General features: G+C 43.4%; 1 protein-coding gene and 28 non-coding genes across 29 annotated transcripts; 14 read left to right on the top strand and 15 right to left on the bottom strand.

Annotated features, from left to right (window-relative positions):
• Nucleotides 1–120: 120 nt before the first annotated feature.
• On the bottom strand, nucleotides 121–8,000 carry LOC118793910 (basement membrane-specific heparan sulfate proteoglycan core protein-like). The gene is made up of 8 exons (XM_036551998.1): nucleotides 7,833–8,000; nucleotides 6,310–6,456; nucleotides 5,403–5,537; nucleotides 4,599–4,771; nucleotides 3,558–3,753; nucleotides 2,366–2,545; nucleotides 1,489–1,749; nucleotides 121–806 (listed from the first exon to the last, which is right to left on the bottom strand). Exons 1-8 carry the CDS (start codon nucleotides 7,879–7,881, stop codon nucleotides 799–801), a joined length of 1,149 nt encoding a protein of 382 aa, XP_036407891.1. The 5' UTR covers nucleotides 7,882–8,000; the 3' UTR covers nucleotides 121–798.
• Nucleotides 8,001–11,527: 3,527 nt separating this feature from the next.
• trnak-uuu lies at nucleotides 11,528–11,600 on the top strand. Its single transcript has one exon. It is a non-coding gene; the product is annotated as a tRNA-Lys (tRNA).
• A 906-nt stretch (nucleotides 11,601–12,506) lies between these two features.
• Nucleotides 12,507–12,578, bottom strand: trnaw-cca. The gene has a single exon. It is a non-coding gene; the product is annotated as a tRNA-Trp (tRNA).
• A 31-nt stretch (nucleotides 12,579–12,609) lies between these two features.
• Nucleotides 12,610–12,682, top strand: trnak-uuu. Its single transcript has one exon. It is a non-coding gene; the product is annotated as a tRNA-Lys (tRNA).
• A 906-nt stretch (nucleotides 12,683–13,588) lies between these two features.
• Nucleotides 13,589–13,660, bottom strand: trnaw-cca. Its single transcript has one exon. It is a non-coding gene; the product is annotated as a tRNA-Trp (tRNA).
• Nucleotides 13,661–13,691: 31 nt separating this feature from the next.
• Nucleotides 13,692–13,764, top strand: trnak-uuu. Its single transcript has one exon. It is a non-coding gene; the product is annotated as a tRNA-Lys (tRNA).
• A 909-nt stretch (nucleotides 13,765–14,673) lies between these two features.
• Nucleotides 14,674–14,745, bottom strand: trnaw-cca. Its single transcript has one exon. It is a non-coding gene; the product is annotated as a tRNA-Trp (tRNA).
• Nucleotides 14,746–14,776: 31 nt separating this feature from the next.
• trnak-uuu lies at nucleotides 14,777–14,849 on the top strand. Its single transcript has one exon. It is a non-coding gene; the product is annotated as a tRNA-Lys (tRNA).
• Nucleotides 14,850–15,755: 906 nt separating this feature from the next.
• trnaw-cca lies at nucleotides 15,756–15,827 on the bottom strand. Its single transcript has one exon. It is a non-coding gene; the product is annotated as a tRNA-Trp (tRNA).
• Nucleotides 15,828–15,858: 31 nt separating this feature from the next.
• Nucleotides 15,859–15,931, top strand: trnak-uuu. The gene has a single exon. It is a non-coding gene; the product is annotated as a tRNA-Lys (tRNA).
• A 906-nt stretch (nucleotides 15,932–16,837) lies between these two features.
• trnaw-cca lies at nucleotides 16,838–16,909 on the bottom strand. The gene has a single exon. It is a non-coding gene; the product is annotated as a tRNA-Trp (tRNA).
• A 31-nt stretch (nucleotides 16,910–16,940) lies between these two features.
• Nucleotides 16,941–17,013, top strand: trnak-uuu. The gene has a single exon. It is a non-coding gene; the product is annotated as a tRNA-Lys (tRNA).
• A 910-nt stretch (nucleotides 17,014–17,923) lies between these two features.
• trnaw-cca lies at nucleotides 17,924–17,995 on the bottom strand. Its single transcript has one exon. It is a non-coding gene; the product is annotated as a tRNA-Trp (tRNA).
• Nucleotides 17,996–18,026: 31 nt separating this feature from the next.
• Nucleotides 18,027–18,099, top strand: trnak-uuu. The gene has a single exon. It is a non-coding gene; the product is annotated as a tRNA-Lys (tRNA).
• A 906-nt stretch (nucleotides 18,100–19,005) lies between these two features.
• Nucleotides 19,006–19,077, bottom strand: trnaw-cca. Its single transcript has one exon. It is a non-coding gene; the product is annotated as a tRNA-Trp (tRNA).
• A 31-nt stretch (nucleotides 19,078–19,108) lies between these two features.
• On the top strand, nucleotides 19,109–19,181 carry trnak-uuu. The gene has a single exon. It is a non-coding gene; the product is annotated as a tRNA-Lys (tRNA).
• Nucleotides 19,182–20,086: 905 nt separating this feature from the next.
• Nucleotides 20,087–20,158, bottom strand: trnaw-cca. Its single transcript has one exon. It is a non-coding gene; the product is annotated as a tRNA-Trp (tRNA).
• A 31-nt stretch (nucleotides 20,159–20,189) lies between these two features.
• Nucleotides 20,190–20,262, top strand: trnak-uuu. Its single transcript has one exon. It is a non-coding gene; the product is annotated as a tRNA-Lys (tRNA).
• Nucleotides 20,263–21,167: 905 nt separating this feature from the next.
• On the bottom strand, nucleotides 21,168–21,240 carry trnaw-cca. The gene has a single exon. It is a non-coding gene; the product is annotated as a tRNA-Trp (tRNA).
• Nucleotides 21,241–21,271: 31 nt separating this feature from the next.
• On the top strand, nucleotides 21,272–21,344 carry trnak-uuu. The gene has a single exon. It is a non-coding gene; the product is annotated as a tRNA-Lys (tRNA).
• Nucleotides 21,345–22,250: 906 nt separating this feature from the next.
• On the bottom strand, nucleotides 22,251–22,322 carry trnaw-cca. Its single transcript has one exon. It is a non-coding gene; the product is annotated as a tRNA-Trp (tRNA).
• Nucleotides 22,323–22,353: 31 nt separating this feature from the next.
• Nucleotides 22,354–22,426, top strand: trnak-uuu. The gene has a single exon. It is a non-coding gene; the product is annotated as a tRNA-Lys (tRNA).
• A 906-nt stretch (nucleotides 22,427–23,332) lies between these two features.
• Nucleotides 23,333–23,404, bottom strand: trnaw-cca. Its single transcript has one exon. It is a non-coding gene; the product is annotated as a tRNA-Trp (tRNA).
• Nucleotides 23,405–23,435: 31 nt separating this feature from the next.
• Nucleotides 23,436–23,508, top strand: trnak-uuu. Its single transcript has one exon. It is a non-coding gene; the product is annotated as a tRNA-Lys (tRNA).
• Nucleotides 23,509–24,414: 906 nt separating this feature from the next.
• On the bottom strand, nucleotides 24,415–24,486 carry trnaw-cca. Its single transcript has one exon. It is a non-coding gene; the product is annotated as a tRNA-Trp (tRNA).
• A 31-nt stretch (nucleotides 24,487–24,517) lies between these two features.
• trnak-uuu lies at nucleotides 24,518–24,590 on the top strand. The gene has a single exon. It is a non-coding gene; the product is annotated as a tRNA-Lys (tRNA).
• A 905-nt stretch (nucleotides 24,591–25,495) lies between these two features.
• trnaw-cca lies at nucleotides 25,496–25,567 on the bottom strand. The gene has a single exon. It is a non-coding gene; the product is annotated as a tRNA-Trp (tRNA).
• Nucleotides 25,568–25,598: 31 nt separating this feature from the next.
• On the top strand, nucleotides 25,599–25,684 carry trnak-uuu. Its single transcript has one exon. It is a non-coding gene; the product is annotated as a tRNA-Lys (tRNA).
• Nucleotides 25,685–26,426: 742 nt separating this feature from the next.
• Nucleotides 26,427–26,497, bottom strand: trnag-gcc. Its single transcript has one exon. It is a non-coding gene; the product is annotated as a tRNA-Gly (tRNA).
• Between the last annotated feature and the right edge of the window lie 1,020 nt (nucleotides 26,498–27,517).

Raw genomic sequence — 27,517 nt, 5'->3', positions numbered from 1 at the left:
GCGTTAAAAAATATGGCACTGGCAGCAAAAGTAATTACAGCATGAAACAGCCTCAGTATATACGTTATGTGTTAAGTACTTTCTGCATTAAACCCAAAGACCTTCATATTCCAGTCACTGTCCACACCAAAATAAAGGCAATTTTTATTGTGTATTATACAAAGGAATTCCTTTTATGCTGTTGATGTTGTGATGCAGATTTCAAAATTGCAGGATTACGTGGATTTTTTTTTCCACTGTCACTGTTGAAACAGCCCTGATTATCACCGAGGTAAAGCATTGCGACTGTGTTTTTTGAACGTGCTCCTGCATCCGTTTCCTGAACAATGGGTGGAGGAGAAAGGAAGTCATAAATGTGGGGAAAAAAAAACTTTCAGAGCCTGTGACCTCACCCTGACAGCCATCTTCTGCTCTGAGATTGTTTTGTGTTTTTTTTTTTCAGAATCTGACTTGTAGAAATTACACTGAAAGGGCGATAGCATATATATTTTTAAATTTACTCTGTTCTCACCTATCATGCAGTGCATTTTGCAGAGACTATCCTGTGTATTTGCTGTTTATTATGGTCTAGTGGGCTAGGATCAGCAGGCCCTGGCAGTCACAGTGAAATGACATGCGGTTTAACACAGAACGGTGTGCTGCTATTGGCTGACTCGGTCACAGTAAACGGGCTGGCAGAGGTCATTGTAAGTACAGTGAGCTGTGATTGGCTGGCTTGGGCAGCTACAGTAACAAAGCAGGAAGAGGACGGTGATGCGCGCGTGCTCCTCTCGGCGGGAATGCTCGGTGCTCCTCCGGTTACGCAGCTGTGGGGAGAGATGGGACAAACTCAGGACACGTGTGGACACTTGCTGTTCTCCTCCTCTTCCTCCTCATTACTGCAACATACCATCCCTTCATACCTTTCTCCCCATCTCCCCCTCCATCCTGGTCCTTCCCATCTACACCATTTTCAGTTACTCTGCTGTATTTTCCCTCATACGTACAGATGGATTTTGTGTCTCTGCTTTAAAAATGAGATCTCCACGTTTATAGGTAAAATGAGGAAAAGCAGAAATCTCTCCATATCAATGCATAACATGCTTGATTGTATAGCCAGGAACACACAGTAAGCTTGAACAAGTATTCTGTCTATATTCCAGTAGATATTTTTCTGTCTGTTGTTTTGTGTGCCTACAGATGTCTCTGCATTTTCATACTTTTATTTGTGTTTGTATGTTGCCATTTGTAAAGGTCTCACTTTCAATAGATTTCTCTGTTTCAAAGACACCTCCCTCTGTATATTCTGAGACTGTGGTCCAGTGGGTCTCTCTGTGTCTCCGGTCTCATGTGAGCCAGAGAGTGCAGTGTTGGGGGAGAACCAGACCTATAAATCAGCCAAAGGGCCTGTGTTGAGGCGCACCGTCGGCCGATCCGTGAGCGTTTGTGTAAACGCAGCACGGTCAGAGCTGGGGCTATAAATGCACCAGGACCGTTGACCGCACTCACATCGGACGGTGACCCTGGCCTGGGTCTCGCTGGAACCCCACTTGTTGGTGGACACACACTTGTAGGTGCCGGCGTCAGCCGCCTTGGCCTGGCTGATCACCAGCACGCCATCCTGAGTCTGCGCTCGGGCTGGCATCGCTCCTCGAACCCGAGTCCAGTGGAAGGTGATGGGGGGCGTGCCGTGGGCCAGGCACTGCACCTGGATGGTGTCGCCGGGCTGCACCCGAAGTTGCTCAGGGATACTGGTGGCATAGGGGGGTGCTGGGAGAGGGAGGCGGCTGGGGTCAGAACAGGAGCACTGAGACGGGGACTTGAGAAGGACCATGAAAGGTCACAAAAGGTCACAAAAGGTCACGAAGGGTCACGGTCAAACACATCAAAAAATCTGTTTTCACTGTGAAATCTAAGACACGAGGAATGCTTTTTCAGTTTCAACACGGTATGTCAAACCGTGGACCTCAAGTTTGGGAAAAAACAGCCATTAATTAATGCAGTTTTCATTTTTGAAACTTTTAAGTCTTTTACAGCACATGTGGTTTTATAATGCTGAAGTTGAATGGATACACTCATGTTCTATTGTGCTGGGAGTCGCCGTGGATAAAAGCGTCTGCTAATTGCATGTAATGTAATGTAATGCATGTTACATGCATAAACTTCATAAATTTCAATAAACTCACAATTTACTATGTTAAATTATACTTTCCAATATCAAATTCTTTGATTTCATGATTGAAAACAACTAATCTCAAATAAATTATAAAGAAAGTGATACAATTTTTTTTTTTTTTGCTGTGTGAGCGGTTGGGTTCAATTTAAGAAAAAGCCCCTGTCAGTCTGCATGCCTGGGGTTGGAGAGCCGGGGCGAGTCGCAACTCACTTTCCACCTCCAGTTGGACGGTGGCTTCGGACGCGCCGGCGGCGTTGGTGGCGTTGCAGATGTACTGGCCCGAGTCCTGGCGCCCCAGGTTCTGCAGGGTCAGGATGCCGTCCGACACCCGGTGCTGCCAGGGCAGCGGGGCGCGCAGTTTGGACCAGGTGATGGTCGGGGTGGGGGACCCTGGACGCGAACAGAACCAGAACCGGAAATCCTTTACATCTTAATGTGTACCCATGTGCAGGGTACTTAACCCGCAATTGGGTTACAATTGCCTCAATTGCCTCAGTAAATATCCAGCCATATAAATGGATGACATTTTAACCTGTGTAAGTTGATAAACAGACCCTGCTAAACGGCAACAACAAGGTAATGTAATGTAATTCATGTCCAAGCAGGAAAATATGACTTCAGAGAACATAGGCTGGAGATCTGGCCTGCTGTGATTCTTCACTGAAGCTCTTACTCTTACAAACGCTAACGTGATCTTCAGTAAGGAACCATGTGAGAGCGTTAGCAACAGAGTAGCAGAGGAGAGGAGGACGGTCAGCGGTGTGGTGCAGCAGGAAGCAGCAGGGGTTGCAACCCAGAGGTGCATTTGCAGTCCCAAGATTTTGCCAGTTCGATTCTCAGACGGGGCACTACCGTGGTATGGTTTTGTTACACTACTAAGGTATGTCGCTAAAAATCGCTAAATATCAGGCAGGATAAACGTAGACTATGCATTTTAAAAAAGACATTGATTTCCCAGTGTTTTTTCCCCCCTTTTTCTGCTAATTCGGAATGCCCCGTGATGTCCCGAAAAGCTGCCCCTGTTTCTGCAGCCCCTTCTATCAACGTGGAAGGATGCACACAAACACATGCTCTCTTCCAAAACACACGATGCTGGCCGCCGCTTCTTCACGCACCGCAGCTCCAAAGCTAAGCTTGCGCAGACTTGAGCCGGAGGAGGACGCTTCACACACAGCTTTATGCAGGGAACACGGCAGGCGTCTGATCGGTCAGCAGGGGTCGCTGATGTGCAGTGGGGCGGACCCCTTGCCGACCTACCCTCTGCTATATTCCCTCGGCAGGAGGAAGACAATTTGTTCTGCTGCTGTGAGCTCCAGCTCATTGTTGGCTCATGATCAAACCTGGGATCTTTGACTGGTTGAGCCGCCCGGGAGCCCCTGACAGTAGGGGGGGGGGGGGTTACCTGTAGCTTGGCAGTGAAGCGTGACAGTCGCTCCCTCAACCGCCACCATGTCCGTCTGTAGCACAGAAGCCTGAGGCATGGTGGAGATCTGGGCCCCACCCTCGACCTTCACCTCCACCTTTGTCTCCGCCGTGCCCTCGCTGTTCTGTGCCTTGCAGACATACACGCCAGCGTCCTCAGACCGAGCGGCCGACACCTGGGAGAGAGGAGAAGCTCAATCCGACCGCTACCGTCTGATCTGATCGCAGTGCCCCGCTTCTCTGGCTGCAGATGCCCATAATCAAATCTATCACACTGCAGATGTCAGTGATCTGTTTACAGCACTCCTGTATCTATAATCTCCACTTGCGTTCCACAATCTCTAAATACACCTCTCGAGTGGGTCTATATTATTACTACACTACAGTTGTCCATAATATAATCTAACTACAGGATGGCTGAGCAGAAATGTATTAATACACACAGCATAATTTACATGTTTTAAACATATTAATTCAGTTTAAAATATATTCACTCAAATATATTCTCAACATACTATGTTTTCGTATTGGGCTGCCTACTACCTTCATACCATAAACCTATCTCTTCCTCATCATCTTCTTCAGCTTATCATATTTTTGTCAAGCAAAAAAACCAGGAAGTAAGTACAGTATATAAGTACTGCATCTATCTCGTGAATTTTGGATAAATTCTTGATGTGGACAGTGTTTGTACTGTAAATGTGGGACAGAGACATAACTACTGCAGTCTTTGTATTGTGAATTTCGAAATTTGGGACAAGTGCAGATTACATTTACATTGCATTTACATATCGTTGATTTGGCAGATGACTTTATCCAAAGTGACTTCCAAGTGAGTGCAGGGTACAACACAAGGAAAGCAAAAAGCCACATGAGGAGTCAACAATATTAGAAGCAGTGACTTTTTGACCCTGGTGCATTTAACGAGCAATAAGACTAGCCTAACCCTAACCCTAACCCTAGCCCTAACCCTAACCCTAGCCCTAACCTTAACCCTAACCCTAACCCTAAGATTAGCTACCTGCACCACAGCCTTGGCTTCGGTGGAGCTGCTCTGGCCGGTCTCCCCAGTGCCCTGCCTGTGCCAGGTGACTGATGGGCGTGGCCTTCCTGTTGCATGGCACTCCAGTTTGATTGGTTCGCCAGCCTGAACCTTCACCGGGCCGCTGGGGGTGATGTCAATTTTGGGGGACTCTGGGGAGCAAATGTACAACCAAACATCGATCAATCTTTTATACTGACATGCTTTACGATCAAGATTGTCACGGAGTGCTCTGCATAGTGCATTTTTCACAGGGAATCAAAAAAACAGAAAACCTAGCCTACATGGGGAAAAAACAGGGAAAATACTCCCTGACCCCAGGAAATGCTTGTGGCCATCAGTGGCCTTCCTCATAAAACAGCCGCTAGTTGAAAAAGATCACCTCCATGGTTAAAGAACTGGTACTCTGACCAGGAGGTGGCAGGTTCAATTCCTTGTGTTGCATTACTCACCGGAAGCAAGACTAAACTGAACTGCTTAATTACAGGCCACACCCATATAAATGGATAAAGATGTGCACCTGTACTGTGAATCTGATAAAAAAGGGGTGCTGAACATTCAAATAAGGATTTCACCTGATTCCCTGTCTTTGTAAAACATCATTGAAATCTAAGGAGCCATTTCTAAAGTACTGTCCTGGTGACGGACTTGAAAGGAAGGATTTTGGACTTTGCTGTGCTGGCACAATCACACGTGTACCAAAGTCAACACTACCCCCCCCCCCCCCCAAGCCTCCCCCCCCATTTCCCCCGCGCGCGGCGGAGCAGACGTGTCTGTACGCACGTTTGACGGTCAGGGAGGCGGAGCCGTGAGCTTTCCCGAACGCGTTGGTGGCCACGCAGCGGTAGGTTCCCTGGTTTCCTGGCCTTGAGCTGGCGACAGTGAGGACTGACCCGTCGGGTCCGATTTTCACATTGTCTGCGGTGCAGAGAATGTCAGTCAGCCCCACCGCGCTCACAGACTGCAGGACAGAACCTCAGAGTCACGCAGAAGCTACCCCCGTGACACCCTCATGCACAGAAAACATGTACCCCAATGTCACTCACAGTGTCATTGAGCAATCCCTGCTGAGCGTATCCATTAAACCCTTTCCTGACTAAAGCTTTGAACAGAATATCACTGAAATACCCACCTCAATCCCTGCCCCCTAACACCTCCTACTTGCATTACTTGCTCATTTCACGTGCAGTATCGCAATGTGTTTTGGATTCTGTAATATAGTGACTGTGATGAGAGCGCCTGCTAAATGAATGTAATGTAACGTAATGAAATCCCCTTTCACTCATATCTAACAGCTCCCACTTCACTCAGATACACGTGAACCCCACCCTCAGTCATGGAAACTACCACCCCCCCATCTTCCCCCATTTTTTATGAATATTAGGTTGAACCAAAGCGACTTGCAAGTGAGACAGAGAACAACACAAGCACCGGGTGAAGAACCTTGAAGAAAGCATCATGAAAACAAAAACAAGATATACGGAATGCGCATTAGAGATGCTCGTTGTTGTAGAGTAATAATGGAATACAAGAATACTATGCATACTATGCATTTTTTTTAAAAATCTAAATAAAAAAAAAAAAACATGAAATGAGAGAACAGGGAAATTACCCTCTGAAGGGCACCGGGGTGTGTGTGACGTGTATGCCGGGGATAACATGCGGGCCGAGCCGCGGCCGGGGTTCTCACCTGGCAGCGGTTGGTTGTTGGTTCTCTTCCACTCCAGCCGCACAGGCTGCGCCCCGCTCTGGACCTGGCAGCGGAAGCTGACAGACTGGCCCTGCCTGATGGTGGCGCTGCGGGGCTCGACGGAGAGCACCGGCGTCTGCGCACCTGCTGCAGGTACCGGGAGCAAAACGGTTAACTCCGGTTACAAAACCTGCCACGTCTTCAAAACAAGCCAACATTGTTTAACGATTACAGTAGCTTTCTATCTACCAATTATTGTAATTAAAAATTACAACAACCTGTATTCAGGGAGACTGTCAGAACATTGAAAGAAACAGTGAACAGATAGCAAGTGAAAAAGTGCAAAAAAATTACAAAATAAATAAATACACAAATAAAACAATTATTAAAGACAATACAATCACTGAACACAAATTACATTATTAGCGTTTTTGGCATAAATAATCAGGTCTTGTAAGAGTGACTGAAGGTGCCGGCTGGTGAGCTGTGGACTATGACATCAAGAAGGAGGGAACAGGATGGGGGTATGGGGGGGAGAGAGATCCTGGAATCAAGCTCCCCTGACCTGCTACCTTACAGGACATAACCAGGTTCATCTCCCTCTCTCACCTCTCACAGTCAAATAAACGTCACTCACAGGTAAACAGCAAGCTAAAACTGTGAGGCCACAGCGCCTAACGAATATGACAGTTTGCTACATGATCAATACAAATTAGTATCCAGCTTTATTTTGCAAAAGAAAATTAACTTCAGGATGCTCAGCAAGTCATGCCCCCCCCAGGAAAATATCTGCGTGAGTATCCTTAAATCAAGAAACGAGTACAGCTTCTGTCCTGTACGACCACAAACACTCAGTCACTGAGCACCAGCTGGTATTGCCTTTACAGTAATTCAGCTTGGTTTTTATCATTCTCAATTGAAATGCCTCCCACAGGACTCCCTCAGACAAGAGGATGTTACAGTCCAGCCTCAGTAGGAGTTTATACCAAATGCCACATTGCTAAAGGAAACAACCAACCATGAGTAGATGTTCTGAGGGACATGCTTAGTCCTCTAATTTCCCATTAGGCTCTGCAGAGTCAAAAAGTCCTTTCCACGCTCTCAGTTGTTTAGTAAACAACATGTTTATATTACATTACATTACATGCATTTAGCAGATGCTCTTATCCCGAGCAAATTCCAGCACAATAAAACAGAACTGTGTCCATTCAACGCAAAGCTGCATTGATTTAGGCAATCAATTCAAGACACGGTCCCAGGCATTCCAGGTTACTTTACGTGACGCTGTCTTTATCTGATAGATAATTTGCTTGAATAAAAGAGCAGCGTGACACGGGACATGAGTCCTTGTGACCATATCACAAGGGGCTATCATTTCAATACAAGATCCAGCGGGAGCTCGTAACTTGTAAGCACATACAATTACAACTACAAATACAATTACATAAAACTGCAGCGCACAATGGCAATGACAAACACATGCAGTTGCAAAACACCATGTGGACGTGAAAAGGCCTGCTTACCAACGAGGAGCAAGGAGCACAGTACAAGGGAAGCAGTGCAGACATCCATGGGGACTGAAGGAAATGCAGAGCTCTTTCGCCCGCTGCAAGTATTAGCTGTGCTTTGTTTTTCCCTCGGATCAGAGGGTTAAGAAGAGAGATGGACCCTGCAACTCAGTCAATCATTATCCTCACAAGGACACAGAGGGAGAAAGGGTGAGAACAGGAGAGAGTGTGAGCAATGGGGCGGGGAGGGGGGGGGGTGTTGGTGGTGGGGGGTGGGGAGGGGGGAGGTCAGAGGGAGAAAGGGCAGGTCAGTTGGTATCAGTGGGCACTGAACATTTTCGCTGAGCTGCATGAGAGGGGAGTTTAAACAGAGCTCATCAAAGCAAATAAGACAAGGTCCAGGATCAGGAGGCATCAATCTGCCAGAATTAAAAGTAGGATGGAGGTGAGTATTTTGTCAGTGTACCAAAGTCCCTCTGTGACTGTGTTGTGCAAAATTCAACTTCGATATATGTTTAAATGCCCATGCTCGAAGGAAACTGAAATTTCCCTTCTTATATTTAAACCATGAAACACTAGGCTATATGCCCTGCTCGTTACCACTGAACCACAGTGCTGTCTCATACTCATTAAAAAATGTCCATGGGATCAAAAAGAAAAGGTTACAAAAACAAATTGTGGGTCTCACAGACAAATTATGAAAACACACATGACAAAAAATGGGTGACAAAAGCATGCTTTCTATCATATATAGGCAAATACAGAGAACACTAAATATTGCGTGCCACCTACTGGGCAAGTTCATCGAAACAGTTGGATCAGAATGTATCGTCAAAAATAAACTAATGTAGTAGTGATAATACCAGTTCATGGATCTCGAACCAAAAAAAACATGCTAAAACCAAACTGACCAGAGTGTGTTTCTACAGATGCAGTTCCAGAACATGCGAAAATCGGGGAGTCCTTCCCGATCTTGCTATTAAATCCTCTCTCGGCAGAGCATCAGATTTGCATCATTTTAGCATCATTCAGCATCATTTTAATCTGAGGGTCCAGGGTTCAAGTCCTTGTTCGGGCGATGATCTTTCTGTTACCTGAAGATACTTGAAACTCAACGTCTCAAACGACAGCCATTCTCAATAGATTCCGACTGCTTCTTCTGCGAATGGTTGTGATAAATAATGGCAGTGGAAATCCAACATCTTAGAGGCAACAGCTTGATCTTTACTTCAAGGTGCATCTCTGCTCAATCAAAGACAGCCTTTGGTACATCTCCAAAGACTGCCAATGTCAACAGAATTCCGATGGCTTGTTGTGCGAAGGTTGTGAGAAATAAAACGTATTTTCAAAACAGCACAATTTCTGACTACAGGGGCGATAGCCACTTTACATGGCACAAGTGCATGAATTTTCAATTATCCGACAAAAATACAACACATATCTACAGTGGCGGATTAAGGTGGTCATGGGCCCCTAGGCTACTCTTTGTGTGGCAGGCCCTTACTCATCATGCTTTACCAGAAAAGAAGTAATTTAGTGCCATGCATAAAATAGGGATGTGCATCTCCATCACTGAGGCCGATGCAATACACATCTCCATGCATTGCCAACGATCCGATACATTAAAGATACATATGAGGCAACTACTAATGCAATACGATATGACTCACCCCTGTTGCGATGTAGTGCGATTCCACACGATTTGATTCAACAGACTTGGCCGAGAGACTTGACGAGAATTGGCCACTGACAGCAGTAGAGAGAGACAGTGCGCGCTTGAGAAACATTTTACAGAGGAGGAATCAATCTAAATATAAAATTTTTGGTCACATTTCTAAATAATAAAGATATTGGGTCTCTATTAATAATTACACATACATAAATCGGATTTATTGCGGATTTATCAGCAACAGGTGTATATGCGGTGTGTATACATTCACAAACACTCCCCAATCACTCTGCCCTCCCCTCAGCCTGCATCCATCCATAATGCCTTTTCTCACTCCCATCCCAGACCCCAATTGCCAACTCCTCCCAGGCTCCTCCTTCAACTTCACCCCATTTTCAATTTACACCATTATTTAATTTTTAAACTGTTACATTTACCCTGCCTGGAAAATCCCATAAACTCCATAGTCATTAATTGTATATTATTTTTAAATACAACACTTCTGGAATTTCCCATTATTTCTACTCCACACCTGTATGTATAATTTTTAAGCATAATTAAATAATACAGAGTTCATTTTATTTTTAAGCATATCAGCCTGGAATATTACCATTATTTCCAGGCCCACGTTTGTATAATAAAAAAGGTTAAAAAATAAGTTAGCCAGACTGCGGTGCTGCAGACTGTAAGAAGGCACACAGATATCTACGTGCCATAAGCTACATAGTAAGACCTTAAAACAAAGGGTTAGTGTAAGAACTAGGCCCCGTCTGGACACGGCCCAGGAGATGGGCCGCAAGAGCCAGACAACGAAGAATTAAACCCCGCGAAGGCGGGGCCGTTGGCTCAGCACTACTATGATGGGCAACTATGACAAAATGCAGTAAATCCACATACAGTTTGCAAGCATTTGCTACCAGCAGGCTACCAGCTCCTATTATTTAGATGTATGACTCCTAAACTGTAATATAAACCTAAAAATGGGATGCATATGTTAAAAGGAGGCGAAAACGTGCTGACACGCTGCTAGGCCATGTCCGAGGGAGAAAATACAATAGGCGAAGGCGGCGTGACTATGAGTCAGAGAAAGAAGATACAATAAGCAAAGGTTACGTGACTGTGAAACAACAGAAGGCAGCCTGACTGTGAATCCAGAGGGAAAGGATACAATAAGCGAAGACCGTAAACCAATAGGAGGAGGTGGCATTTGAAAAGATACAATAAGCGAGGACCGTGAACCAATAGGAGAAGGTGGCATGACTATGGAACAGCAACATAGTGCACGAAGGTTCTGGGGTGACATCCAGGGAGGGCCAATGCTGAAGGCAGTGTTCCTTCTCCAAGGTCAAATACTCTAAGACCAACTGTCCTGCAATAACATTGAAATACTTATGACCTAGAATAACCCCCAGCCTTACTTAGACATAGAATCACATCATATTACTTCTCAGTAGTAGTGCTTAATGCATACAATATTTTCCACTATACAAAGTATAGCAGAATACAAATTATTTAAGGCTAACATATTAGATTGTCCGGTTTCCTTATAGACTTCCAGACCTCCACATGTACAGTAAAGATAAAGTAAATAGCTAATGTAATATATCAATAACTTCAGTTAATATGTCAATAACTGTGGTTAAAATCAAAAGCTGACATCTGTTGGCAATGCTTATGATGTTTGCTGGAAATAATTTATTTCCACCATGTAACAAGCTTAATTGTAAGTTGTCAAAAACGAGAATCTGACAATACCTTCGCGACTGTCAGTTTACAAGGAATTTTTAACAGCTGACTCGCCATCTCATTCTTCAATAGAATTAATATAAAAGAAGACATACTCCAGCTCCAGCAATATGTAATAAAGCGTTCTGCTCGTTCGATGGTATTGGAACTCCAACATCTTTTCGCCAGAGGCAACAGCTTGATCTTTACTTCAAGGTGCATCTCTGTTCAATCAAAGACAGCCATTGGTACATCTCCAAAGACTGCCATTGTCAACAGATTCTGATAGCTCAGAATAGCTGATATTATAGCGCATATTCGGATAGCTCAGTCGGTAGAGCATCAGACTTTTAATCTGAGGGTCCAGGGTTCAAGTCCCTGTTCGGGCGATCATCTTTCTGTTATCTGAGGATACTGGAAACCCAACGTCTTTTCGCCAGGACTAACACCTAGATCAAGCTGTATCTCTGTTCAATTAAAACCAGCATTCACAACCAGTCGAACGACAGCCATTTTCAATACATTCAAACTGCTTCTTCTTCCGATGGTTGTGATAAATCACATGTATTTTCAGAGCAGCTGCTAAAAAGAGGAAAGAACATTAATGGCAGGAGGAGTTGACGTGCATGACATGATCCATCCACGTCCTCAGTGTTAGAAAGTCTAGATTCATTGATCGATTGTCAATAAAAGAGAATCTGACAATACCTTCGCGACTGTCAGTTTACAAGGAATTTTTAACAGCTGACTCGTTATCTCATTCTTCAATAGAATGAAAATAAAAGAAGACATACTCTATGCACCAGCAATATGTAATAAAGCGTTGTGCTCGTTCGATGGTATTGGAACTCCAACATCTTTTCGCCAGAGGCAACAGCTTGATCTTTACTTCAAGGTGCATCTCTGTTCAATCAAAGACAGCCATTGGTACATCTCCAAAGACTGCCATTGTCAAAAGATTCTGACGGGTTGTTGTTCGAAGGTTGTGAGTAATATAATGTATTTTCAAAGCAGCACAATTTCTGAATACAGAGGCGATAGGCACTTTACAAGAGTCTTGTAACATGCTGAATCGCCTTGACTTGCTCCAACAGCTTGAAACGAAAAAAAGACATAATCTACGACCCCACATCATGTAATAAAATGTTCATCTTGCTCCTATTACACATTTCAGTAGTGTCGTAGCTGCCAGGGGTTGGAATAACGAATGAGACCGTTGTGTTTACCTTGACTTTGAAAGCGAGGTGTTTTATGAATGACAGATAAAAGCTGACATTGAAATTGACAATGAGCAGTGACCCCGACGTGATTTGAACACGCAACCTTCTGATCTGGAGTCAGACGCGCTACCGTTGCGCCACGAGGTCGTTCGGGTGACAAAATATAAGAGCTCATAGAGCCCGGATAGCTCAGTCGGTAGAGCATCAGACTTTTAATCTGAGGGTCCAGGGTTCAAGTCCCTGTTCGGGCGATCATCTTTCTGTTATCTGAGGATACTGGAAACCCAACGTCTTTTCGCCAGGGCTAACACCTAGATCAAGCTGTATCTCTGTTCAATTAAAGACAGCATTCACAACCAGTCGAACGACAGCCATTTTCAATACATTCAGACTGCTTCTTCTGCCGATGGTTGTGATAAATCACATGTATTTTCAGAGCAGCTGCTAAAAAGAGGAAAGAACATTAATGGCAGGAGGAGTTGACGTGCATGACATGATCCATCCACGTCCTCAGTGTTAGAAAGTCTAGATTCATTGATCGATTGTCAATAAAAGAGAATCTGACAATACCTTCGCGACTGTCAGTTTACAAGGAATTTTTAACAGCTGACTCGCCATCTCATTCTTCAATAGAATGAATATAAAAGAAGACATACTCTATGCACCAGCAATATGTAATAAAGCGTTGTGCTCGTTCGATGGTATTGGAACTCCAACATCTTTTCGCCAGAGGCAACAGCTTGATCTTTACTTCAAGGTGCATCTCTGTTCAATCAAAGACAGCCATTGGTACATCTCCAAAGACTGCCATTGTCAAAAGATTCTGACGGGTTGTTGTTCGAAGGTTGTGAGTAATATAATGTATTTTCAAAGCAGCACAATTTCTGAATACAGAGGCGATAGGCACTTTACAAGAGTCTTGTAACATGCTGAATCGCCTTGACTTGCTCCAACAGCTTGAAACGAAAAAAAGACATAATCTACGACCCCACATTATGTAATAAAACGTTCATCTTGCTCCTATTACACATTTCTGTAGTCTCGTAGCTGCCAGGGGTTGGAATAACGAATGAGACCGTTGTGTTTACCTTGACTTTGAAAGCGAGGTGTTTTATGAATGACAGATAAAAGCTGACATTGAAATTGACAATGAGCAGTGACCCCGACGTGATTTGAACACGCAACCTTCTGATCTGGAGTCAGACGCGCTACCGTTGCGCCTCGAGGTCGTTCGGGTGACAAAATATAAGCGCTCATAGAGCCCGGATAGCTCAGTCGGTAGAGCATCAGACTTTTAATCTGAGGGTCCAGGGTTCAAGTCCCTGTTCGGGCGATCATCTTTCTGTTATCTGAGGATACTGGAAACCCAACGTCTTTTCGCCAGGACTAACACCTAGATCAAGCTGTATCTCTGTTCAATTAAAACCAGCATTCACAACCAGTCGAACGACAGCCATTTTCAATACATTCAGACTGCTTCTTCTTCCGATGGTTGTGATAAATCACATGTATTTTCAGAGAAGCTGCTAAAAAGAGGAAAGAACATTAATGGGAGGAGGAGTTGACGTGCATGACATGATCCATCCACGTCCTCAGTGTTAGAAAGTCTAGATTCATTGATCGATTGTCAATAAAAGAGAATCTGACAATACCTTCGCGACTGTCAGTTTACAAGGAATTTTTAACAGCTGACTCGCTATCTCATTCTTCAATAGAATGAATATAAAAGAAGACATACTCTATGCACCAGCAATATGTAATAAAGCGTTGCTGCTCGTTCGATGGTATTGGAACTCCAAAATCTTTTCGCCAGAGGCAACAGCTTGATCTTTACTTCAAGGTGCATCTCTGTTCAATCAAAGACAGCCATTGGTACATCTCCAAAGACTGCCATTGTCAACAGATTCTGACGGGTTGTTGTTCGAAGGTTGTGAGTAATATAAATGTATTTTCAAAGCAGCACAATTTCTGAATACAGAGGCGATAGCCACTTTACAAGAGTCTTGTAACATGCTGAATCGCCTTGACTTGCTCCAACAGCTTGAAACGAAAAAAAGACATAATCTACGACCCCACATTATGTAATAAAACTGTTCATCTTGCTCCTATTACACATTTCAGTAGTGTCGTAGCTGCCAGGGGTTGGAATAACGAATGAGACCGTTGTGTTTACCTTGACTTTGAAAGCGAGGTGTTTTATGAATGACAGATAAAAGCTGACATTGAAATTGACAATGAGCAGTGACCCCGACGTGATTTGAACACGCAACCTTCTGATCTGGAGTCAGACGCGCTACCGTTGCGCCACGAGGTCGTTCGGGTGACAAAATATAAGCGCTCATAGAGCCCGGATAGCTCAGTCGGTAGAGCATCAGACTTTTAATCTGAGGGTCCAGGGTTCAAGTCCCTGTTCGGGCGATCATCTTTCTGTTATCTGAGGATACTGGAAACCCAACGTCTTTTCGCCAGGGCTAACACCTAGATCAAGCTGTATCTCTGTTCAATTAAAGACAGCATTCACAACCAGTCGAACGACAGCCATTTTCAATACATTCAGACTGCTTCTTCTGCCGATGGTTGTGATAAATCACATGTATTTTCAGAGCAGCTGCTAAAAAGAGGAAAGAACATTAATGGCAGGAGGAGTTGACGTGCATGACATGATCCATCCACGTCCTCAGTGTTAGAAAGTCTAGATTCATTGATCGATTGTCAATAAAAGAGAATCTGACAATACCTTCGCGACTGTCAGTTTACAAGGAATTTTTAACAGCTGACTCGCTATCTCATTCTTCAATAGAATGAATATAAAAGAAGACATACTCTATGCACCAGCAATATGTAATAAAGCGTTGTGCTCGTTCGATGGTATTGGAACTCCAACATCTTTTCGCCAGAGGCAACAGCTTGATCTTTACTTCAAGGTGCATCTCTGTTCAATCAAAGACAGCCATTGGTACATCTCCAAAGACTGCCATTGTCAAAAGATTCTGACGGGTTGTTGTTCGAAGGTTGTGAGTAATATAATGTATTTTCAAAGCAGCACAATTTCTGAATACAGGGGCGATAGCCACTTTACAAGAGTCTTGTAACATGCTGAATCGCCTTGACTTGCTCCAACAGCTTGAAACGAAAAAAAGACATAATCTACGACCCCACATTATGTAATAAAACGTTCATCTTGGTCCTATTACACATTTCAGTAGTCTCGTAGCTGCCAGGGGTTGGAATAACGAATGAGACCGTTGTGTTTACCTTGACTTTGAAAGCGAGGTGTTTTATGAATGACAGATAAAAGCTGACATTGAAATTGACAATGAGCAGTGACCCCGACGTGATTTGAACACGCAACCTTCTGATCTGGAGTCAGACGCGCTACCGTTGCGCCACGAGGTCGTTCGGGTGACAAAATATAAGCGCTCATAGAGCCCGGATAGCTCAGTCGGTAGAGCATCAGACTTTTAATCTGAGGGTCCAGGGTTCAAGTCCCTGTTCGGGCGATCATCTTTCTGTTATCTGAGGATACTGGAAACCCAACGTCTTTTCGCCAGGGCTAACACCTAGATCAAGCTGTATCTCTGTTCAATTAAAGACAGCATTCACAACCAGTCGAACGACAGCCATTTTCAATACATTCAGACTGCTTCTTCTGCCGATGGTTGTGATAAATCACATGTATTTTCAGAGCAGCTGCTAAAAAGAGGAAAGAACATTAATGGCAGGAGGAGTTGACGTGCATGACATGATCCATCCACGTCCTCAGTGTTAGAAAGTCTAGATTCATTGATCGATTGTCAATAAAAGAGAATCTGACAATACCTTCGCGACTGTCAGTTTACAAGGAATTTTTAACAGCTGACTCGCTATCTCATTCTTCAATAGAATGAATATAAAAGAAGACATACTCTATGCACCAGCAATATGTAATAAAGCGTTGTGCTCGTTCGATGGTATTGGAACTCCAACATCTTTTCGCCAGAGGCAACAGCTTGATCTTTACTTCAAGGTGCATCTCTGTTCAATCAAAGACAGCCATTGGTACATCTCCAAAGACTGCCATTGTCAAAAGATTCTGACGGGTTGTTGTTCGAAGGTTGTGAGTAATATAATGTATTTTCAAAGCAGCACAATTTCTGAATACAGAGGCGATAGGCACTTTATAAGAGTCTTGTAACATGCTGAATCGCCTTGACTTGCTCCAACAGCTTGAAACGAAAAAAAGACATAATCTACGACCCCACATTATGTAATAAAACGTTCATCTTGCTCCTATTACACATTTCAGTAGTCTCGTAGCTGCCAGGGGTTGGAATAACGAATGAGACCGTTGTGTTTACCTTGACTTTGAAAGCGAGGTGTTTTATGAATGACAGATAAAAGCTGACATTGAAATTGACAATGAGCAGTGACCCCGACGTGATTTGAACACGCAACCTTCTGATCTGGAGTCAGACGCGCTACCGTTGCGCCTCGAGGTCGTTCGGGTGACAAAATATAAGCGCTCATAGAGCCCGGATAGCTCAGTCGGTAGAGCATCAGACTTTTAATCTGAGGGTCCAGGGTTCAAGTCCCTGTTCGGGCGATCATCTTTCTGTTATCTGAGGATACTGGAAACCCAACGTCTTTTCGCCAGGGACTAACACCTAGATCAAGCTGTATCTCTGTTCAATTAAAGACAGCATTCACAACCAGTCGAACGACAGCCATTTTCAATACATTCAGACTGCTTCTTCTGCCGATGGTTGTGATAAATCACATGTATTTTCAGAGCAGCTGCTAAAAAGAGGAAAGAACATTAATGGCAGGAGGAGTTGACGTGCATGACATGATCCATCCACGTCCTCAGTGTTAGAAAGTCTAGATTCATTGATCGATTGTCAATAAACGAGAATCTGACAATTATCTTCGCGACTGTCAGTTTACAAGGAATTTTTAACAGCTGACTCGCTATCTCATTCTTCAATAGAATGAATATAAAAGAAGACATACTCTATGCTACCAGCAACTATGTAATAAAGCGTTCTGCTCGTTCGATGGTATTGGAACTCCAACATCTTTTCGCCAGAGGCAACAGCTTGATCTTTACTTCAAGGTGCATCTCTGTTCAATCAAAGACAGCCATTGGTACATCTCCAAAGACTGCCATTGTCAACAGATTCTGACGGGTTGTTGTTCGAAGGTTGTGAGTAATAAAATGTATTTTCAAAGCAGCACAATTTCTGAATACAGAGGCGATAGCCACTTTATAAGAGTCTTGTAACATGCTGAATCGCCTTGACTTGCTCCAACAGCTTGAAACGAAAAAAAGACATAATCTACGACCCCACATCATGTAATAAAATGTTCATCTTGCTCCTATTACACATTTCTGTAGTCTCGTAGCTGCCAGGGGTTGGAATAACGAATGAGACCGTTGTGTTTACCTTGACTTTGAAAGCGAGGTGTTTTATGAATGACAGATAAAAGCTGACATTGAAATTGACAATGAGCAGTGACCCCGACGTGATTTGAACACGCAACCTTCTGATCTGGAGTCAGACGCGCTACCGTTGCGCCACGAGGTCGTTCGGGTGACAAAATATAAGCGCTCATAGAGCCCGGATAGCTCAGTCGGTAGAGCATCAGACTTTTAATCTGAGGGTCCAGGGTTCAAGTCCCTGTTCGGGCGATCATCTTTCTGTTATCTGAGGATACTGGAAACCCAACGTCTTTTCGCCAGGGCTAACACCTAGATCAAGCTGTATCTCTGTTCAATTAAAGACAGCATTCACAACCAGTCGAACGACAGCCATTTTCAATACATTCAGACTGCTTCTTCTGCCGATGGTTGTGATAAATCACATGTATTTTCAGAGCAGCTGCTAAAAAGAGGAAAGAACATTAATGGCAGGAGGAGTTGACGTGCATGACATGATCCATCCACGTCCTCAGTGTTAGAAAGTCTAGATTCATTGATCGATTGTCAATAAAAGAGAATCTGACAATACCTTCGCGACTGTCAGTTTACAAGGAATTTTTAACAGCTGACTCGCTATCTCATTCTTCAATAGAATGAATATAAAAGAAGACATACTCTATGCACCAGCAATATGTAATAAAGCGTTGTGCTCGTTCGATGGTATTGGAACTCCAACATCTTTTCGCCAGAGGCAACAGCTTGATCTTTACTTCAAGGTGCATCTCTGTTCAATCAAAGACAGCCATTGGTACATCTCCAAAGACTGCCATTGTCAAAAGATTCTGACGGGTTGTTGTTCGAAGGTTGTGAGTAATATAATGTATTTTCAAAGCAGCACAATTTCTGAATACAGAGGCGATAGCCACTTTATAAGAGTCTTGTAACATGCTGAATCGCCTTGACTTGCTCCAACAGCTTGAAACGAAAAAAAGACATAATCTACGACCCCACATTATGTAATAAAACGTTCATCTTGCTCCTATTACACATTTCAGTAGTGTCGTAGCTGCCAGGGGTTGGAATAACGAATGAGACCGTTGTGTTTACCTTGACTTTGAAAGCGAGGTGTTTTATGAATGACAGATAAAAGCTGACATTGAAATTGACAATGAGCAGTGACCCCGACGTGATTTGAACACGCAACCTTCTGATCTGGAGTCAGACGCGCTACCGTTGCGCCACGAGGTCGTTCGGGTGACAAAATATAAGCGCTCATAGAGCCCGGATAGCTCAGTCGGTAGAGCATCAGACTTTTAATCTGAGGGTCCAGGGTTCAAGTCCCTGTTCGGGCGATCATCTTTCTGTTATCTGAGGATACTGGAAACCCAACGTCTTTTCGCCAGGGCTAACACCTAGATCAAGCTGTATCTCTGTTCAATTAAAGACAGCATTCACAACCAGTCGAACGACAGCCATTTTCAATACATTCAGACTGCTTCTTCTGCCGATGGTTGTGATAAATCACATGTATTTTCAGAGCAGCTGCTAAAAAGAGGAAAGAACATTAATGGCAGGAGGAGTTGACGTGCATGACATGATCCATCCACGTCCTCAGTGTTAGAAAGTCTAGATTCATTGATCGATTGTCATAAAAGAGAATCTGACAATACCTTCGCGACTGTCAGTTTACAAGGAATTTTTAACAGCTGACTCGCTATCTCATTCTTCAATAGAATGAATATAAAAGAAGACATACTCTATGCACCAGCAATATGTAATAAAGCGTTCTGCTCGTTCGATGGTATTGGAACTCCAACATCTTTTCGCCAGAGGCAACAGCTTGATCTTTACTTCAAGGTGCATCTCTGTTCAATCAAAGACAGCCATTGGTACATCTCCAAAGACTGCCATTGTCAACAGATTCTGACGGCTTGTTGTTCGAAGGTTGTGAGAAATAAAATGTATTTTCAAAGCAGCACAATTTCTGAATACAGGGGCGATAGCCACTTTACAAGAGTCTTGTAACATGCTGAATCGCCTTGACTTGCTCCAACAGCTTGAAACGAAAAAAAGACATAATCTACGACCCCACATTATGTAATAAAACGTTCATCTTGGTCCTATTACACATTTCAGTAGTCTCGTAGCTGCCAGGGGTTGGAATAACGAATGAGACCGTTGTGTTTACCTTGACTTTGAAAGCGAGGTGTTTTATGAATGACAGATAAAAGCTGACATTGAAATTGACAATGAGCAGTGACCCCGACGTGATTTGAACACGCAACCTTCTGATCTGGAGTCAGACGCGCTACCGTTGCGCCACGAGGTCGTTCGGGTGACAAAATATAGGCGCTCATAGAGCCCGGATAGCTCAGTCGGTAGAGCATCAGACTTTTAATCTGAGGGTCCAGGGTTCAAGTCCCTGTTCGGGCGATCATCTTTCTGTTATCTGAGGATACTGGAAACCCAACGTCTTTTCGCCAGGGCTAACACCTAGATCAAGCTGTATCTCTGTTCAATTAAAGACAGCATTCACAACCAGTCGAACGACAGCCATTTTCAATACATTCAGACTGCTTCTTCTGCCGATGGTTGTGATAAATCACATGTATTTTCAGAGCAGCTGCTAAAAAGAGGAAAGAACATTAATGGGAGGAGGAGTTGACGTGCATGACATGATCCATCCACGTCCTCAGTGTTAGAAAGTCTAGATTCATTGATCGATTGTCAAAAACGAGAATCTGAAATTATCTTCGCGACTGTCAGTTTACAAGGAATTTTTAACAGCTGACTCGCCATCTCATTCTTCAATAGAATGAATATAAAAGAAGACATAATCTATGCTCCAGCAACATGTAATAAAGCGTTCTGCTCGTTCGATGGTATTGGAACTCCAACATCTTTTCGCCAGAGGCAACAACTTGATCTTTACTTCAAGGTGCATCTCTGTTCAATCAAAGACAGCCATTGGTACATCTCCAAAGACTGCCATTGTCAACAGATTCTGACGGGTTGTTGTTCGAAGGTTGTGAGTAATAAAATGTATTTTCAAAGCAGCACAATTTCTGAATACAGAGGCGATAGCCACTTTATAAGAGTCTTGTAACATGCTGAATCGCCTTGACTTGCTCCAACAGCTTGAAACGAAAAAAAGACATAATCTACGACCCCACATTATGTAATAAAATGTTCATCTTGCTCCTATTACACATTTCAGTAGTGTCGTAGCTGCCAGGGGTTGGAATAACGAATGAGACCGTTGTGTTTACCTTGACTTTGAAAGCGAGGTGTTTTATGAATGACAGATAAAAGCTGACATTGAAATTGACAATGAGCAGTGACCCCGACGTGATTTGAACACGCAACCTTCTGATCTGGAGTCAGACGCGCTACCGTTGCGCCAGCGAGGTCGTTCGGGTGACAAAATATAAGCGCTCATAGAGCCCGGATAGCTCAGTCGGTAGAGCATCAGACTTTTAATCTGAGGGTCCAGGGTTCAAGTCCCTGTTCGGGCGATCATCTTTCTGTTATCTGAGGATACTGGAAACCCAACGTCTTTTCGCCAGGACTAACACCTAGATCAAGCTGTATCTCTGTTCAATTAAAACCAGCATTCACAACCAGTCGAACGACAGCCATTTTCAATACATTCAGACTGCTTCTTCTGCCGATGGTTGTGATAAATCACATGTATTTTCAGAGCAGCTGCTAAAAAGAGGAAAGAACATTAATGGCAGGAGGAGTTGACGTGCATGACATGATCCATCCACGTCCTCAGTGTTAGAAAGTCTAGATTCATTGATCGATTGTCAATAAAAGAGAATCTGACAATACCTTCGCGACTGTCAGTTTACAATGAATTTTTAACAGCTGACTCGCTATCTCATTCTTCAATAGAATGAATATAAAAGAAGACATACTCTATGCACCAGCAATATGTAATAAAGCGTTGTGCTCGTTCGATGGTATTGGAACTCCAACATCTTTTCGCCAGAGGCAACAGCTTGATCTTTACTTCAAGGTGCATCTCTGTTCAATCAAAGACAGCCATTGGTACATCTCCAAAGACTGCCATTGTCAAAAGATTCTGACGGGTTGTTGTTCGAAGGTTGTGAGTAATAAAATGTATTTTCAAAGCAGCACAATTTCTGAATACAGAGGCGATAGGCACTTTACAAGAGTCTTGTAACATGCTGAATCGCCTTGACTTGCTCCAACAGCTTGAAACGAAAAAAAGACATAATCTACGACCCCACATTATGTAATAAAACGTTCATCTTGCTCCTATTACACATTTCTGTAGTCTCGTAGCTGCCAGGGGTTGGAATAACGAATGAGACCGTTGTGTTTACCTTGACTTTGAAAGCGAGGTGTTTTATGAATGACAGATAAAAGCTGACATTGAAATTGACAATGAGCAGTGACCCCGACGTGATTTGAACACGCAACCTTCTGATCTGGAGTCAGACGCGCTACCGTTGCGCCTCGAGGTCGTTCGGGTGACAAAATATAAGAGCTCATAGAGCCCGGATAGCTCAGTCGGTAGAGCATCAGACTTTTAATCTGAGGGTCCAGGGTTCAAGTCCCTGTTCGGGCGATCATCTTTCTGTTATCTGAGGATACTGGAAACCCAACGTCTTTTCGCCAGGGCTAACACCTAGATCAAGCTGTATCTCTGTTCAATTAAAGACAGCATTCACAACCAGTCGAACGACAGCCATTTTCAATACATTCAGACTGCTTCTTCTGCCGATGGTTGTGATAAATCACATGTATTTTCAGAGCAGCTGCTAAAAAGAGGAAAGAACATTAATGGCAGGAGGAGTTGACGTGCATGACATGATCCATCCACGTCCTCAGTGTTAGAAAGTCTAGATTCATTGATCGATTGTCAATAAAAGAGAATCTGACAATACCTTCGCGACTGTCAGTTTACAATGAATTTTTAACAGCTGACTCGCTATCTCATTCTTCAATAGAATGAATATAAAAGAAGACATACTCTATGCACCAGCAATATGTAATAAAGCGTTGTGCTCGTTCGATGGTATTGGAACTCCAACATCTTTTCGCCAGAGGCAACAGCTTGATCTTTACTTCAAGGTGCATCTCTGTTCAATCAAAGACAGCCATTGGTACATCTCCAAAGACTGCCATTGTCAAAAGATTCTGACGGGTTGTTGTTCGAAGGTTGTGAGTAATATAATGTATTTTCAAAGCAGCACAATTTCTGAATACAGAGGCGATAGGCACTTTACAAGAGTCTTGTAACATGCTGAATCGCCTTGACTTGCTCCAACAGCTTGAAACGAAAAAAAGACATAATCTACGACCCCACATTATGTAATAAAACGTTCATCTTGCTCCTATTACACATTTCTGTAGTCTCGTAGCTGCCAGGGGTTGGAATAACGAATGAGACCGTTGTGTTTACCTTGACTTTGAAAGCGAGGTGTTTTATGAATGACAGATAAAAGCTGACATTGAAATTGACAATGAGCAGTGACCCCGACGTGATTTGAACACGCAACCTTCTGATCTGGAGTCAGACGCGCTACCGTTGCGCCTCGAGGTCGTTCGGGTGACAAAATATAAGTGCTCATAGAGCCCGGATAGCTCAGTCGGTAGAGCATCAGACTTTTAATCTGAGGGTCCAGGGTTCAAGTCCCTGTTCGGGCGATCATCTTTCTGTTATCTGAGGATACTGGAAACCCAACATCTTTTCGCCAGGACTAACACCTAGATCAAGCTGTATCTCTGTTCAATTAAAACCAGCATTCACAACCAGTCGAACGACAGCCATTTTCAATACATTCAAACTGCTTCTTCTTCCGATGGTTGTGATAAATCACATGTATTTTCAGAGCAGCTGCTAAAAAGAGGAAAGAACATTAATGGCAGGAGGAGTTGACGTGCATGACATGATCCATCCACGTCCTCAGTGTTAGAAAGTCTAGATTCATTGATCGATTGTCAATAAAAGAGAATCTGACAATACCTTCGCGACTGTCAGTTTACAAGGAATTTTTAACAGCTGACTCGCTATCTCATTCTTCAATAGAATGAATATAAAAGAAGACATACTCTATGCACCAGCAATATGTAATAAAGCGTTGTGCTCGTTCGATGGTATTGGAACTCCAACATCTTTTCGCCAGAGGCAACAGCTTGATCTTTACTTCAAGGTGCATCTCTGTTCAATCAAAGACAGCCATTGGTACATCTCCAAAGACTGCCATTGTCAAAAGATTCTGACGGGTTGTTGTTCGAAGGTTGTGAGTAATAAAATGTATTTTCAAAGCAGCACAATTTCTGAATACAGAGGCGATAGGCACTTTACAAGAGTCTTGTAACATGCTGAATCGCCTTGACTTGCTCCAACAGCTTGAAACGAAAAAAAGACATAATCTACGACCCCACATTATGTAATAAAACGTTCATCTTGCTCCTATTACACATTTCTGTAGTCTCGTAGCTGCCAGGGGTTGGAATAACGAATGAGACCGTTGTGTTTACCTTGACTTTGAAAGCGAGGTGTTTTATGAATGACAGATAAAAGCTGACATTGAAATTGACAATGAGCAGTGACCCCGACGTGATTTGAACACGCAACCTTCTGATCTGGAGTCAGACGCGCTACCGTTGCGCCTCGAGGTCGTTCGGGTGACAAAATATAAGAGCTCATAGAGCCCGGATAGCTCAGTCGGTAGAGCATCAGACTTTTAATCTGAGGGTCCAGGGTTCAAGTCCCTGTTCGGGCGATCATCTTTCTGTTATCTGAGGATACTGGAAACCCAACGTCTTTTCGCCAGGGCTAACACCTAGATCAAGCTGTATCTCTGTTCAATTAAAGACAGCATTCACAACCAGTCGAACGACAGCCATTTTCAATACATTCAGACTGCTTCTTCTGCCGATGGTTGTGATAAATCACATGTATTTTCAGAGCAGCTGCTAAAAAGAGGAAAGAACATTAATGGGAGGAGGAGTTCACGTGCATGACATGATCTATCCACGTCCTCAGTGTTAGAAAGTCTAGATTCATTGATCGATTGTCAAAAACGAGAATCTGAAATTATCTTCACGACTGTCAGTTTACAAGGAATTTTTAACAGCTGACTCGCCATCTCATTCTTCAATAGAATGAATATAAAAGAAGACATAATCTATGCTCCAGCAACATGTAATAAAGCGTTCTGCTCGTTCGATGGTATTGGAACTCCAACATCTTTTCGCCACAGACAACAGCTTGATCTTTACTTCAAGGTGCATCTCTGTTCAATCAAAGACAGCCATTGGTACATCTCCAAAGACTGCCATTGTCAACAGATTCTGACGGCTTGTTGTTCGAAGGTTGTGAGTAATAAAATGTATTTTCAAAGCAGCACAATTTCTGAATACAGAGGCGATAGCCACTTTACAAGAGTCTTGTAACATGCTGAATCGCCTTGACTTGCTCCAACAGCTTGAAACGAAAAAAAGACATAATCTACGACCCCACATCATGTAATAAAATGTTCATCTTGCTCCTATTACACATTTCTGTAGTCTCGTAGCTGCCAGGCGTTGGAATAACGAATGAGACCGTTGTGTTTACCTTGACTTTGAAAGCGAGGTGTTTGATGAATGACAGATAAAAGCTGACATTGAAATTGACAATGAGCAGTGACCCCGACGTGACTTGAACACGCAACCTTTTGATCTGGAGTCAGACGCGCTACCGTTGCGCCACGAGGTCCTTAGTGTGACCAAATACAGGCGCTCATAGAGCCCGGATAGCTCAGTCGGTAGAGCATCAGACTTTTAATCTGAGGGTCCAGGGTTTACATCCAGGGTACCAGTCACTGTTTGGGCGATGGTCTTTCTGTTACCTGAAGATATTTAAACCCCAACATCTTCTTGGCAAATTGAACAGTTTAATCAAGATGTATTTCTGTTCAGTGAAAGACAGCATTCAGAATCAAACAAACAAGGACCAAGAAGAGAATTACCGTGCAAAAAGAGCCTTTCAGTGAAATCTTGTGCATGATATGCCCCTCTTCAGACCCCTTGACAAAGCCCAACATCACCCTCTGATACTGGACTAGAGAGAAGACATCTGAAATGTCCCACTTTACACTTCAAGAGGAGCATTTTGATAGATTCCAATGAAGCCAAAGTTTGCTGTCCAAGAAATGAATGACCGTGCAAAAAGAGCCTTTCAGTGAAATCTTGTGCATGATATGCGCTTCTTCAGACACCTTGACAAAGCCCAACATCACCCTCTGATACTGGACTAGACAGAAGACGTCTGAAATGACCCACTTTTGACTTAAGGAAGAGCTTCTTGATAGACTCCAATAAAGCCAAGAATTGCTATCCAATCAGAGATTGACTGTGCACAAAGAAGCTTTAAGTCAAGTCTTATGCTTCATAAGCTTGACTTAAGACCGCTTAAAGATGTCCCAGGTCGCAGTCTCCCATTGCATAGTAGAGAGGAAAGTCTCCAATGTTCCATCTTACACTCATAGAAGAGCTTCTTGATAGTTCACATGAAAGCCAGGATTGGAGTGATTAGGTATTGGAATCACGGTTACAATCAAAAGAGCACTCACTCATGCATTGGCCGGGAATGGAACCCTGGCCTCCCGCATGGCAGGCGAGAATTCTACCACTGAACCACCAATGCAAGACATGAAGAAGCTATGCTGTCCAAGGGGAGAATGACCGTGCAAAAGCAGCATTCAAGGGAAATGTTATGCATGATAAGCATCACCTGAGAACACCAGAGAACACCTTTACCACGCCCAACATCACCCTCTGATACTAGACGAGACAGAAGAAGTCTGAAATGTCCCACTTTACACTTCAAGAGGAGCTTTTTGATAGATTCCAATGAAGTCAATGTTTGCTGACCAAGAAGAAAATGACCGTGCAAAAAGAGCCTTTCAGTGAAATCTTGTGCATGATATGCGCCTCTTCAGACCCCTTGACAAAGCCCAACATCACCATCTGATACTGGACTAGCCAGAAGAAGTCTGAAATGTCCCACTTTACACTTCAAGATGAGCATTTTGATAGATTCCAATGAAGCCAAGGTTTGCTGACCAAGAAGAGAATGACCGTGCAAAAAGAACCTTTCAGTGAAATCTTGTGCATGATATGCGCCTCTTCAGACACCTTGACAAAGCCCAACATCACCCTCTGATACTGGACTAGACAGAAGAAGTCTGAAATGTCCCACTTTACACTTCAAGAAGAGCTTTTTGATAGATTCCAATGAAGCCAAGGTTTGCTGACCAAGAAGAGAATGACCGTGCAAAAAGAGCCTTTCAGTGAAATCTTGTGCATGATATGCGCCTCTTCAGACCCCTTGACAAAGCCTAACATCACCCTCTGATACTGGACTAGTCAGAAGACGTCTGAAATGACCCACTTTTGACTTAAGGAATGGCTTCTTGATAGACTCCTATAAAGCCAAGAATTACTATCCAATCAGAGATTGACTGTGCACAAAGAAGCTTTAAGTCAAGTCTTCTGCTTCATAAGCTTGACTTAAGAGCGCTTAAAGATCGCAGTCTCCCATTGCATAGTAGAGAAGAAAGTCTCCAATGTTCAATCTTACACTCATAGAAGAGCTTCTTGATAGATCGCAAGAAAGCCAGGATTGGAGTGATTAGGTATTGGAATCACGGTTACGATCAAAAGA

Source organism: Megalops cyprinoides, chromosome 1 (assembly GCF_013368585.1).
Source record: "Megalops cyprinoides isolate fMegCyp1 chromosome 1, fMegCyp1.pri, whole genome shotgun sequence".
Classification (NCBI taxonomy): Eukaryota; Metazoa; Chordata; class Actinopteri; order Elopiformes; family Megalopidae; genus Megalops; species Megalops cyprinoides.
The sequence above is the reverse complement of the archived record's forward strand: the minus strand, read 5'-3'. Positions and strand labels throughout refer to the sequence as shown.

What these genes read in the sequence shown, in the direction of transcription:
- LOC118793910 (XM_036551998.1), bottom strand. Translation starts at nt 7,881, where the DNA reads ATGGATGTCTGCACTGCTTCCCTTGTACTGTGCTCCTTGCTCCTCGTT. An exon ending in CAACAACCAACCGCTGCCAG is followed by an intron (nt 5,538 to 6,309) that starts GTGAGAACCCCG and finishes TCTGCACCGCAG; the next exon opens with ACAATGTGAAAATCGGACCC. An exon ending in GCTTCACTGCCAAGCTACAG is followed by an intron (nt 2,546 to 3,557) that starts GTAACCCCCCCC and finishes GTTCGCGTCCAG; the next exon opens with GGTCCCCCACCCCGACCATC.